Raw genomic sequence first — 14,566 nt, 5'->3', positions numbered from 1 at the left:
CATTAACCCTTAACTACTCGCACCATTTATCATAACTATTTGTGCAGTGTACTTTATGCACCGGTGTTAAAATTGCTATTTATATACAGACTGAGTTTGTAATATAAAATATTGAAATCATTTAAAATTGTACTCGTTTTTAATTAAATTTATTACCATATTATTGAATAGTATGACACAGTCTACAACTATCTGAAAATAAACCTGACCCACTTCTCCAGTACTCATTCATCACTGGTCACACTTAGATCCACTGCAGGATTTGCACATGTATCACATTTCACTTCAGTTGTTAAATGTTCTTCTTGCAATGACTGTCTGTAAAGAACATCTCATTGTTGTAATAAATACGCAAGTACCTGTGAGGTGTACCAAATGCACATGGAACTTGAAACTGTGTATCCACTCATAAAACCGGCTGGGGGCACACTGGAGCGAAACAACTGCAACACTGTACTTGTAGTGAAGCCAGCCGAGGATAGATAGCGGATGTTGCCGGTAGGTTCAAGTAAAAAGACATTGTACAAAAATAACAGAAATTGAGGTACAAACTACACCAGAACAAGTAATTAAGGATTAAGGAAAATATACAGTCGTCACCTTCTAACCTAACCTCAGTTAATTACCCTAACCTACCCTTTTGGTTTTGGAGGAAAATTATACAAACCATTCTGATGTTGCTCAAGGCAGGATTCAACCTCAGTCTCTTGCAGCTAGTACAGTGCCACTCTATATTATGTGGGAAACATAACTTACATTTTTGTGGAGTAATGACTGAAGTAGGGCAATAATTACAACTGAGCAAACAACATTAACCCTATGGTTGAGTCATGATACAATACTAACTTTTCCCTGATGCATCAATTCTGAATCATTAATTAAATGGGAAATCTTTTTTCTACAGAGCACAGAAAGTGTCAAGCTATTCTGCTCCACATTTAAGTGTAATCAGATTATTAGGCTCTGTCAGCATAGGCTTCCCATGCATTTACCATTTCCAGTGTGGTACCTATGTAAAAAGACCTCAACACAGACAATAAAGACCTGTCTAGTGCTTAAAAAGCCTGGAGTAGACAACACATTGGCAAAGATTTGTGTTCAAAGAGGAGTGTCATTGTTGTTATAGGGACAGTGATGGGAGAGTTCAGAATCACAAAAGATGGGGAGAAAAGGCAAAGACCATTATATTTCAAATTTGCCTTGCCTGGAGACCACTGAAAATGGGATCATAGAGCACAACCACATACTGCGACCATTACTAGGGAAGCTGGTCAAAATATTGCAATCAGTGAGTGACCCTAAATGTCCCCAACCTGAATCTAGTGTAAACTGCATGGAACATAACTGGATAAGGTATAGAATACAACAATGGTTCAAGTGACTAAGAACAATGTGGACTGACATCCCACAGGATGTGTGTTGCATTTAAGCTTTAGTACTCCACTAAGGAACACATACCACTTATACACATCTGGGCACATGAAATTTTAACAAAGTCCTATGCATTTAATATTCTGCTGCCTATTATAAGTGACACCATTCTTGTCAACATTGGTGAAAAACCTATCTTGGAATAGTAATTACAATATTTAAGATGGGGGTAGGGTAATATGCTATATAAATGTTATGAAAACAGCTGTTCCAGTAGGAATATTGCCGCTATGATTATAAAAAAATAAATAAATAAAAATAAACGTACATCTGAGTGGAAAGTTTTTAAAATAAGTACTCCTTGGTTTAAACAATACAAAATTATTCATCTGCTATATAACAACAACTTCAAAATGTGCATTGACGGCTAATGACAATTGCTATACTTCATTTGCCAGTCCCTAGGACATTTAAGTAACACTCAAAGAAGCCCATAGGGCAAAAAAAGAACTCTACACTATTGAGAAAATAAAATCAGTCAACCACTAAAGACTAATTATAAATGACAAGGAATGACAACCTTTATAATACTATTATAACATAAAATAATGAACAGCAAGCCACTTAATAAGATAACATGTAGTAATCTCCACTAGGCATTCAAACAAGCACACACTGAAAAAAATTTAACAAACACATTTGTAAAATATGAAACTGGAATTCATCTATAAAAAAAAAAATGCTTACGTAATAGGTCTAAGCGATCCTTTGCCATTATCAAATTGGTCTTCATTTTGGCTTGTAGCCTCCTGGCTCTATCAGCCCGTTCACCTAAGTAGAAAATAGTTAAGATGTCAGAAGTCAGAAATAAAAATTGTGGAACTAAACAGACTCAATAGTAAACAGAGATTACTAGATCAAACACTGGGTCATATTGCTGTCTTCTGATCTAAACCTATTTAATTTCCAAATCTAAATATTTTTTATGATCTTTTCATGCTGCTAAAACTGTGTATGAGTGGTGATTATAAACCGCAGGGGTGTGGAAATCAATTTTTTTTCTACTTGTCCACGGACAAGTAAACTTAGAAAATCCACTTGTCCGCCAGTTAAATTCACTTGCCAATAAACAAATAACAGTGAAAAATAGTTTATTTTTTCTGATCTCTTTTATTGATACCAAAACTGACTTCCATTTTAAAACTGAAAAAAGTTCTTTCAGGAAGTAGTATTTTGCAACCTTGCTCTAGAACATTATATAAAAGATTCCTTTATTTTAACTCACTAATAAACAATACCTTCATTATAGCTACACTAGTTCTGTTTCACATATTACAGTTACATAACAGAACACTGTCCCGATTCATTTTCTGCCATGTTCTTCAGCTTTTGCCTTGCAACATCTTCTCCCCCAAGAATGTTTACCATCTCAGACAGCATGGGCTGAATGCTGTTCATTTCTGCATTTACCCATGGAAACTCTTTGAGCCACTGCAATTGAAAAGACCGTTTTCACGGTCCCTTTCAGCTTTTGTTTTTCTTTTCTTGCCCTTATTGTCAGGTTTTTCAGGGCCTGTTGTGACAGTTTTAATCAAAAATGATCCATTTCTCATTTGCGATGCTACTTGCTTCAGTTTCAGCAACACTCATATAGCGAGAAAAACATGCTTACCGGTAAATATTACCGATGTTGTCAGGAAAAAATAATCGCGTCCAAGTGAAGATTTTTATAGATATTTCATAACATTTGGAAACAGAATGTTTTCTTCTTTATTTATTAAACTGACAGCGCGAAACCAACTTGTTTTATATAAAAAATTCTCTAATCAAAAACTATCTATAGACAGCTCATCAAAATTGATGTTGTCACGCAATAAACTTCTTAACTCCTTAATATATGACAACCTACGCGAAACTGCAAATTTCAGGAAAGATTAACTGCCTAACAAGCTTTGTTATGTGGTGAAAACATTTGCATTGTAAGTAAAATGACCGCATTTTTATGTAGAAACAATGAATTTTATCAATAACTAGAAAAATACCTGCGCTTCGCAGCGAATAAGTAGTGTGTTAAAGTTATGAAAAAGAAAAGGAAACATTTTAAAAATAACGTAACATGATTGTCAATGTAATTGTTTTGTGACTGTTATGAGTGTTGCTGTCATCAAGGATTTGATTATCAATATTTGTTTCAATCAGGTTCGTATTTGGAGTATGTGTTGTGTTCAAATTACATTCCGTGTTTGTCTAGTCTATCCCTGGCCATCTCATCTTCGTTGTCAACCGTTGTAAAGGTAACAGGTTTCATTCATTGAAGTGATCAGTACCCAAATCGGTACTTGTGAATCTAAGATGTTTAACAGGCATTCCCTTTATTAAGTTGTGGATTTGCCTGCAAATATTTGGCGGCAGCGTGTCTATGAACGTAAAAAAGTTTCTCTCGCACTTTTGCCGAGTTTGTGCCAAACACTATTCTATCCCTGACCATCTCATTTTCATAAGCACAGTCCTTCACCAGCAATTTTAAACTCCGTTACAGCAGTTTTAACTCCATTACAAAGTGATCAAAAGTCTTGTTTATACCCTGCATCTTCTCATTAAACTTGTATCTCGCGAATATCGTATTCGTCGCAGGCATGACAAACACCAGCGGCAGCGTGTCTATGAACTTAAATTAAACTTAAGGTTTACACCGTGCTTTGTTTCCGCAGTAGCTGCACTTATGAATATGCTTGTATGCGTCACTCGCTTCATATTCTTTTGCTGCCTTCTCAATTGTGTAATGCGCTTTTTGTTCAGCGCTCTTTGGAGCTCTTGCTTGTACTCTGCGTACTGCGTTCACAGTTAGTTCACGTGAGCCGCTCGGAGTACATGCATCGAAGGTTCTCAGCTGTGCTTGTGCTATCTCGTGCGATCTTGCGATGTCCACCGCTTTATTTAATGTTAGCTAAGACCCGGCACTTAAAAGTTTCTCTCGCACTTTCGCTGAGTTTGTGCCAAACACTAATCTATCCCTGCCCATCTCATCTTCATTTGCATAAGCAAAGTCCTTCACCCGCGAATATTTAGCGGCAGCGTGTCTATTGGATTACTGCTGATGGACAGCCTTATATGGGCAGGCACTCAATTACGTGGGAGGCGTGATGATGAGGGACGCAACTCCGCCTCACACGGCATCCAAGCTGCAGGCTATGGCTGTATATATGTATGTAATTAGGTTCCAGTTATGACCGTTACGCGTAGAATTTCGAAATGAAACCTGCCTAACTTTTGTAAGTAAGCTGTAAGGAATGAGCCTGCCAAATTTCAGCCTTCTACCTACACAGAAAGTTGGAGAATTAGTGATGAGTCAGTAAGTCAGTCAGTGAGGGCTTTGCCTTTTATTAGTATAGATATATAAAAGTTATCGATTATAATGAAAAATCATCAGATTACATCGTAATGTCAGCATGAAAAAAAAATGACTGCATCTCCAAGCATGTAAATAGCAGGGTAAAATACTTCTGTAAGACCGCTTCCCTTTTGAAAAACCAGCCGTCATTTTGTAAACAATATTGAAGACCAATCTGAGACACGAAGAACATGCCTAAGTAGACTGTTTCTGCACAAAGTACGTACCCAAATGTTTAAAATTTGAAAGTAGTGGTAAAAATGTGTCCTGCACAGTACATATACTTTTTTCTCCAGAAAACTCCACTTGTCCACGGACAACCAAAACCAGAAAAATATGCTTGTCCGACAGTCAATTTACCCGTTTCGGACGAGTCGGGCGTTGTATTTCCGCACTCCTGAAACCTCTTAATCTAACATATTAAAAGATACACCGGTTAAAAAAAAAATTTTTCTTTTAAAACCATGATATTTTGTTAACACTTGTTACAATGTTTACAAAGCTTTTCTGCATAATTTAGATAAAACCTTTTGTCCTGTGTGTGCAACCACTCATCTGTATCTAATGTGACATTTTCATCACTGGCATGGCACATACCTTAAGGGTAACCCTTCATATGGAGGAAAAGCCGATATCGGATGGGTCAATGTCTAGAGAACAGGGTGGGTGTAGCTTCTCTTCAAATACAGTTTCTAAAAACAACCCCTGCAACCAATGCAGTGTGAAACAGGACATGGATGTGAATAGCACTGAACGTTATTCAAAAATCATTTGGTTTTGTTAAAAACAAGGTCTTAATTTAAAGGTAAAAGCTGACATCTTATTGTCCAAGAAGGTTGTTTCACCTGAACTAATTTTAACATCAAGTTACTCTAGATGTGCTATGCAAATCTACAGTATTTTACTGATCTATTTTGAGCTTCATTTTCTTGATCAGCCTTTTCATAATTTTTGAATGGTTATCTTACCTTTCTTAGTAAACCATTATCCTATTAGCCTACACTTTGATCTAAGTGTACTCACAGCAGTTTTTCTAAGCATTTCTCTTTTGTCTTAAAATTATCGTTATTCCTCCTTCCAGTCACTGCTACTCCTCACTAATGCTCAGCGGGAGCAACCAATACCGACTGCCCCTGGGTGCCAGCCAAACAACCCACGAGGGCTCACTGTCCAGCTGCCAACCGCTCCATATAGTGAGCGAACATTTGCTCAATCACGCACTGTCTTTCTCCTCCCTGCTTCCTGCCTCCTTCTTCTCCTGTAACCTCAGTTTGTCTTTTTCCTTCTGTTCTTTTTGTTTTTTCTCTCTCCTAGCCTCCTCACGCTTACATTATTTATCACGGGGACTGATTGTGCAGACCCTGATTTGATGCCATGATGATTTCATATGCCACACAGAAGCTGCTTTTCCTAGATAGTCCACAGGTACCAACTGACTTTTCATTCTGAATGCCACAATATAAAATGCTACTCTGCCTATAGGACAACTCCAAAATAATAAAATAAATAAATAAATAAATAAATAAATAAATAAATAAATAAAAAAGGGTCCATTTTCAACCTGCCTGCCTTTTGCTTGGCTTCCTACTTTCACCCTGTTGCTGTCTTACTAACCAATTGGTAATCCTCCTGATCTTAAACCACTCTGCCTGTGACAGTTTGGCGGCAAGACATGTCACAATACAAACCGGACCAATGTAGCAGTGTCATAAGCTCTTCGTGATTTGCATATGCACAAGTAAAGAAAAGTAAAAATATTGATAATTTGGCAAAGTGTAATACTATCATGAGTCACGTAAGGATTTCAGCTACTTTCTGTGGCGGATTTTATAGTTAACTGTTCAGAGAAAGACTTGTGAATCCAGCTGTCAGTACCAGACTATTAAAAAGATGCAAGTACAAAGGCTCTGGATTACAATAACACTAGGATGATTTTTTTTTTTTAAACTGTTGGTGTTTGTTTTTGCTGTGGCCACCAATAAGAGCCATTACCATAATAATAAAGTATGGTATTTAAAAAAAAACAAAAAAACAAAAAAACAAAAAAAAAAAACACAATGTAACATTTAGAATCATTAACCAAAGTTCAAATATTTGGTAATTTACTTATTTTTAATCTGAATATACAAACCTTATTTTTTGGCTAATTTGACAGCTCTAACTGTGAAAAAGAAGATGGTTGATCCCCTGCCTTCCTCAATAATTTTTCCTTCGCAGACTGCCACAAACACCAAGTCAAGTTAGTGTAATATTAATACTAACTGGTTACATGGGCTTTTTGAGGCATGAAATCAATATGGATTGCAAGCCCAACCTCATTAAAAAATTGTGGTGTGTATGGTTAGGGAGGGAGGAGTGGGTTTAGAGTTTTTATTGCGAGGGCACTTTGTTTGTGGTATATTTTTTGATGAAGATACATGATGAACTTAGCACACGGTGTTTATTGTTGAGGTGCAATTATGATATCAATAAATGGGTTTATGTATTTAAGATATTCTGAGGTTTCTGAACTCTTTTGGCACACACCGAAATGTGTTCTGAAGCGCTATTGTATCTGTGGAAGATTGATTTTCCGTTGCCGGCAGACCTCTTATAAGATCACAGAGACAAAGTGAACATCCACTGCATCCATGGGAACATTAAAACATATGAGACTACCTTACTCCCTCTGAAATTTAAAGGGAAGAACTTTAAGTTTTTTTACTGCCATGTCAGACACCTCACCCTGGCCACTCCTAATAGGAAAAAGGAATTCCTTCCTCCTACAGGTCTTAGCCATATGCACAGCACCTTTCCCCGTAGTGGATGGAGAGGAGCTCACTGCAGACAATGTCAATCAAGGAACCGGAGTTGTCCAGCAAGGTGGGGGATGAATCCTCAAGTGAAGATCTGGGACAGCTGGCAAACATTTCCATGCTGCTGCATGCACCAACAGCCTCCTCAGACCGGACACTCAATAGTTGGGGGATGCGAGGTTTCTGAATTATTCTGAACAAACCCCCCAAAATGGGATGACACAGCAAAGTATGCCCCAAAGTTAGACTGTCACATCTGTGGAAAATTGCTTGTCCATTGCCAGGGCACCTGCAGGCTCATAGCGCTGCAGCAAAGCACTGCGTAAGCAAATCCAAGCCTATCGCGGTCATGCTATAAATGTCTGTCATTGATGGGTGATGCAAGGAACATTATAGATGCAGGGAACAGTATTACTTAGCCACTAATCTGGCCAAGACCCTGCCTGATAGCAATAATCATGCTATTCCTGTTTCAAACTGAATAAAGCTGGTTTTGCTAAAGTACTGAGACTCAGCCTTGTGTTTTAGGGTGCAAGACAATGACTGACGTGTCATAACATAAATATTAATAATTGCACTGGTTAATTCCTTTAACTGAACGGCTTAATCTAACCTTAGTTAGTGTTATTGTTAATTTAATGATACAGTACAATTTGATAATTTCAGAAGCCAACACTCTAGGAAGGCATTATGCATAAACTTTGCTCATAATTCTACATAAACAGTTACATTAATTCAGTTAACTCATAATTAATCCCTATAGTGTCTGCAATGTCATGCACAGATTTGCCTTACATGACATTTTCTTCAGTCTTTAACACTTGTACCTTTTATATACTTGTACCTTTTGCGAAAGTGTTTATTTGATATTTGGACTTCAGTCTTCACACATTATACACTTCATGTCTACATTTTGTCAATTATTACTAAAATATGAAAAACATTTCTTTTTTAGTTATGTGTTCAACAATTCCTGCCTCGCATTTCATCCTACATTTACACAGATCGCGTAGACACAGAACACACATGAAATGTATGTATTCCAAATGACGATATATTACTTACCATATACAACTCCAGGCACCTCACATGCAAAACAAAAGACGCAGATGAAGAGGTGCAAAGGAATTTAAGGTGGGCCGGGATTAAGAGTTTTTTCAAAGGCTTCAGGGATTCTATTGTTAAGCGAGGCCTAACTTTAGAGAAGTTTTTAATAAAATCTGTAGAAGGTCACCATTTAATGCTGCATATAGGTCTCAATGGAAGATCTCATTTATAGTGTCTTCAAGAGAAGCATTATTTGAATTATGAACAGACAGACTGAACCTTCTTGATCTCTACTCATGCTATTCAACGGTACTTCTGCTCTTCAGAGTCCATTCTGTTATTTTATTTAACTAACAAGCTTCTTAATTTTTGCCAAGAACATTCCCTCCCATACAGATTAAAATGTGAGAATACAGCAATTTATTTATGTTTTGCAGTATATTCAATAATTGTAATTTGATTGTACAATATATAGCAACTGACTTCCCTTTTTTATTTTTTTGAAAGATTAAATCATAGGCATATGCGCAAAAATGTTTCAATCCATAACCTTTTTTTAAATTGCAGAAACCAAATTAAAAGTATCTCAATATTGTTTATAGTAACAAAATACTCATAATACAGCATAACTCAGCATATTAGTACACTGTGAAAACGTAGTTCTGGGTGATGCTCCCTTTATACTTGGAGATACCAGAGTATACATAAGTCAATGCCTGCAACCTAGATTCATCATATCAAGCAAATTTGCCCTCGTCAGGACATGAAAATCAAAATACACTGTATTAATAAAGAACATTTTATACTAAAATAGAAAAACATCTCTCTTTTCTGTTTAGAAAAAAAATATATACACACACACACACACATATACATAAAGTTACACAAATTTTTTTTTTTTTTTTTTACCTTGTCCGCTAATTGGAACAGCAATGCCTTTTTCCAGCTCAGCTATACCCTTTCTGTACATCTGAACTGCTTGATCTTTGGCTGCTGAAAGTAAACACAAAAGTATATAGTCATTTAGTTGGCTAATGATGGCATGTTTGTGACATGTTATATATATATTATATATAAATAAAAATAAAGTATTGTGTATTCACAGCTTGTCACAAAATCAGAACTCATTTTGGCACGGGCTGGTTAAAGGAAAATTAAAATGGCCACAGCTGTGACAACTATGGGCGGCATGCTTGCAGTTTCTGTGCCACTTATTGAACGGTTAGGAATCTAAGTGGACTTGCTTGTGTGATTCATTAGAATACCAAAAATATTTTTATTTTTTGCTTTGACTCACAAGCTTACCTTCTCCTCCAAAAAAACACAGAAAATACAGCATATTTATGCTTTGTTCTTGTTTTATGAAATAAGAGAGCTAAAAGATTGAAATTAGCATGTTACTTCAGAGAATTTTCATAAATTGTCATATATTCGGAGTCTCATACTTCAAAGATTCTTCAAAATCAAAAATGGTGATGCAAAGGTCATCTGATGAGAGGGAATGAATGAATGAATGATTCATGATGAATTTAAAAAAAAAAAAAAAAAACAAGCATCTGTGATGTTAAGTATCTAACTATTTAGGCAATTTTCCTATATCATCTTGCCATCATGTTACTTTATTTTCATGGTTTACTAAATACTGCTTGAAAAAATTATTGTTTGGTGCTACTCGAATCAATTAAATAAATAAATAAAATGGCATTGTCACAAACCAAGTTCCTGCTTCCTGGCCTGCAAATATGAAAGCTAAATTACCAGGGTAACATTAGTATAGTATTTAGACAGATTGGGAATAGTACCTACTGTAGCTACATCGTACCACCTTCTGTTAAAGAGTCTTCAAATTATGTTTAAAGCTTTCTGAATAATACCCGTATATGAAGCATTTTCTCTCATAATAGAATATCTTGGGCCTCATCTTGACAGGAATTTAATCCTCGTGGTCCACTTGACATGCCATCATTAATAAAGTTCTACTATGCAAATTCTAAACAAGGACCCTTTCTCAAATAGGTTAATTGAAGTCAAACACTGTCAAGTTACTTCATTACAAATACATATTTTAAGATTGTTAGTTTCTCAGGAAAAAAACTAGTTTTTACAGGTAATTATTAGCAGTGAAGTGTCTCCCTTTCACAAAAATTCCAGTTACATGGAGAAAGAAAAAAAAAAAAAGCATACATAAATTTTGTTCACAGGCCTTTCTTTATTATTCTTGACTAGTGTTGATCAGCAAATTTCACCAAGCATTATCTGCAGCGAACTTGCTGTTTCCCCCCATGTTCGTCTTATTATTTACTGATAATTCAACCAGTTTAGGAGAATTATTATTTTTATTTATTTATATTTTTTATATCAGCGGCCTCGGGAGCTGTAACAGACAACATTGATGGGACCGCCACCCGGGTATATATTTCTCATTATTTGCATCACAGACTCTGTGAGAGGAATTATCTGTGCTTATATGCTTATCTTCAAGTTCCATGTCAATATAAAAGAAGGAGGCGCATGCCCTATGCATGCATAATATTTAGCCACGTGGCGAGGCAAGAGTGAAAACAAACCTTTGCTCTGTTTGGTGGGTGTCAGGCTCCTCCAGACTATATGAAACAATAATAAAAATAATTTACAAGACATTTTTATCTTTTGGACTGAATAAAAAGTGTAAAGCATCAGCACAGACAATTTGGAAAAACGCTTAGGGCAACTTCAAAAAACAGAACAAAACAGTGGTTTCAAACATGACAAGCCAAATTGAATTTTCTGCCTTTAACAAGACCTACATATTTTTTTCCTGACTTTCCACTACGATTTTGGTATTTTCAATTTGTTTTGACATTATCTAGGATTGTGTTCTGTCCTCTTTGATCTCACAGAGGTACGGTGGTGCAGTGGTTGGGACTGCTGCCACACAGCTTAGGTAATGCTTTTGGGCCACAATAATCGGTCCAGTCTAGTTGGCAGACATTTCCCTAGCACTCAGGGACACTTTAGAAATGACTGCACCATTATAATCCACTCAAATCTAGTTCAATTAGTCCTTACCCTTTGACTTTAATGCAGTTCGCCAAATTCAATGAACATTGCAAACATTTCCGTGATTTTGAAGAACTCAAGGTGAAGTGAACTCTGCAATGTTCACTCATCTTTATTTTTAACAGTATCTAGACAATTCCAGTATTAATATATGTGTTTTGTTTTTTTTTTACCATTAAAATAATTTAAATTTGAAACTAATTAATCACTGTGTAAACGGATTATAAACATTTCATTAACCAAACAAATCATGGTTGTATTTGTAATTATTTGACAATACTAATTTAAAATACTTTTAATGGTGAAAAATAAAATTCGGTCTTTGTTTAAAAGGTATTTAATAACATGGTTCATCTTAACTGGGAGTGAATTGAGGGTTTAGTGTTTTCTTTCAATAGAAACATTGTAAAATATTATAGAATTTCTATGACTAGATGACCACCATTCAAATCAGATGTCAGTTATCTGTGCTGAAAGAATGAAACGTAATCTACTACTACTGTAGTCAATGGTATTTGTAAAGTACTTTTTAGTTTTTAAATACTTACAAAAAGATTACATTTGCTTTTGAATATATGAAAAAAAGAAAAAAAAAAAACACAAAACAATATAAACTAGGGCTGTGTATCGGAATAACTTTGCGATACGATACTATCATAATAGTACAGGGTTTATGATTCAATATATTGCGATATATTGCAATACTGTAAGCAAGGTGATATAAATTTTTTTAACCTAATTTTAGGAAAACTATCATAGTATGAAGAACACACCACTATAATGCATAAAAAACTTTAAATAACTTAAAAGTTAAAAAAGTGTTAAAAAAAAACATTTACTTTGTTATGCAATCAGAACAGTGGGATCTGCAACTGCATTAATCACAGTCCCTATAACTTCAGACATCATAGCAATACCTTTTGTGCAATCTGAGGAAAGGAATTAACATGTCATTATATCACTAAATAAATCACTGTACTTTTTGATCCTGCTTTAAAGGTACACAGAATGCCACACTATGCTATAACATCATAGCACTGTAATCTGAACAAAGGAAATAACATTTATTTAAAGTATATCAGTAAAAAATAAAAGTGCTTGCAGAATTCATTAAGTAAACAAAGTGAATAAAGTAAAAAAAAAAAAAAAAATCAAATAGTATTACATATAAATTCAGACAGCATATATATTAAATTCTGCTTTAAAGGTTCACATTCTGTTGTATGTAGGCGATTTGTTTTATTTTTCAATCTCAAGTGGTTAATAAAAGAAAATGCATTGTCCTTGTAACATCCAACATCATAACATTATATTTTCTGAAATCTTAAAAAAAGTAACTACATCTGCCTATATCAGTGAAAATTAAAAGTGCTTGCAGGATTCCTAAAGAAAATATTAAACAAATGTAAGAAAATATGTATATATTGATAGTGAACATTTTCATATCTTAAACTTGGATTGCACAGGTTATTACGGGCGACAAGGTGCCGCAGTGCGTCACAGTTAGGAGACCCAGGTTCACTTCCCGGGCCCTCCCTGTATGGAGTTTGCATGTTCTCCCCATGTCTGCGTGGGTTTCCTCCGGGTACTACGGTCTCTTCCCACAGTCCAAAGACATGCAGGTTAGGTGCATTGCGGTGGGCTAGCACCCTGCCCAGGGTTTGTTTCTTTCCTTGCGCCCTGTGGTGGCTGGGATTGGCTCCAGCAGACCCCCGTGACCCTGTAGTTAGGATATAGCGGGTTGGATAATGGATGGATGTTGTTATTACAGTTTGTATGTATGTCAGTGCTTATTTTTTAATGTCAAGGTTTTTGTGGAGAAAGATGAGCTGGTCAATATGCCCAGCTTTCACAACAATTCTCTGTGGTAACAATCTCTTGCGGTGGAGCTGAGAGATTCCAGTACCTTCATTTTTACCTCTTTGTACAACTTGGGCACAACGATGTCAGTGATGCAATGTGTTGTTGGGAGGGTATGATGTAACAAGGCTCCGTCGTATTCACTATATTTTGGAAGGCTTCATTCTCTACAACACTCAGAGGGCGCATATCTTTGCAAATGAAATAGACTATTGATCGAGTTATTTTGTTTGCATGAGTTGAGGTCTGTTTGCTAACTTCAATGTGTGAACTTGATCCATAGCGAGTTGAGAGGGACCTACTTTTTTTTTTAAAAAAACGCTTGCCGTTTGCTGCTCCTTTATCTGTAGATCAGAATTGTATTCTCAGATTCGTTGTGTTCCCCGAATACTTGATTTTGACATGGCACAATTTGCAGACAGCATGGCACTTGTTTATCTCCTTAGTGCCTTCTTTATTGTGAAAGCCAAAATGAGCCCACACTTCCACTGTGTACGCCGCAGGAGCCGGTCTAACTCCTCTGGATTCAGCCATCGGTTGTTGTGCTACTAGTCAGCTCGATTTGTCACTGCACGATCCACATTGTCTGCCAGATCCGCTCGCCTAAATATTGAAAGCCTACATACGTCAACCCTTATGCCATTTCCTGTCTCAAATGATGTTGTTACATTAGCTGCTATCTTGCAATCTGGAATTTAAACGCAAAATGAACTGTGTGCCCTGAATCTTAAATCTGAATGTAAACTAGTAATTAAAAAGCGATACTATGCTTTTGAGAATCGATGTACTATCAAAAAGTATAATATTGCAATACTGAAGTGTATCGATATCTTTTTACACCTCTAATATAAACACACTGCAAATACTGTAAACAATGGAGTAGTTTTTTTTTACTCTTGTCAATTTCTATTATGCATAAAAATGCAATGAAAAATTAAATAAATGTAAACATACCATGCTCTCAAAAAGCAAATGCCTACAATGTGAAAAAAAGGAGGTTTGGAAAATGTCTGTGAATAGATGCGCCAACTAACAGCTAGCCACTTGATTTATAAATGCTGCT

The 14,566-nt window shown here is 35.9% G+C and overlaps 1 protein-coding gene across 5 annotated transcripts in view; it reads right to left on the bottom strand.

Annotated features, from left to right (window-relative positions):
- Nucleotides 1–14,566, bottom strand: part of spast (spastin) — an 83,850-nt gene that overhangs the window by 57,305 nt on the left and 11,979 nt on the right. For 3 of the 5 annotated variants that reach the window (XM_039738763.1, XM_039738764.1, XM_039738761.1), the window contains exons 2-3: nucleotides 9,514–9,597; nucleotides 2,119–2,202 (exon numbers count right to left, since the gene is read on the bottom strand). In XM_039738763.1, coding sequence (XP_039594697.1) covers nucleotides 2,119–2,202; nucleotides 9,514–9,597 — 168 coding nt within the window. The remainder of the gene's footprint in view (nucleotides 1–2,118; nucleotides 2,203–9,513; nucleotides 9,598–14,566) is intronic. The other 2 variants (XM_039738765.1, XM_039738762.1) reach the window with 1 other exon arrangement.

Source organism: Polypterus senegalus, chromosome 16 (genome assembly GCF_016835505.1).
Source record: "Polypterus senegalus isolate Bchr_013 chromosome 16, ASM1683550v1, whole genome shotgun sequence".
In the NCBI taxonomy this organism is placed as follows: Eukaryota; Metazoa; Chordata; class Cladistia; order Polypteriformes; family Polypteridae; genus Polypterus; species Polypterus senegalus.
The sequence above is the reverse complement of the archived record's forward strand: the minus strand, read 5'-3'. Positions and strand labels throughout refer to the sequence as shown.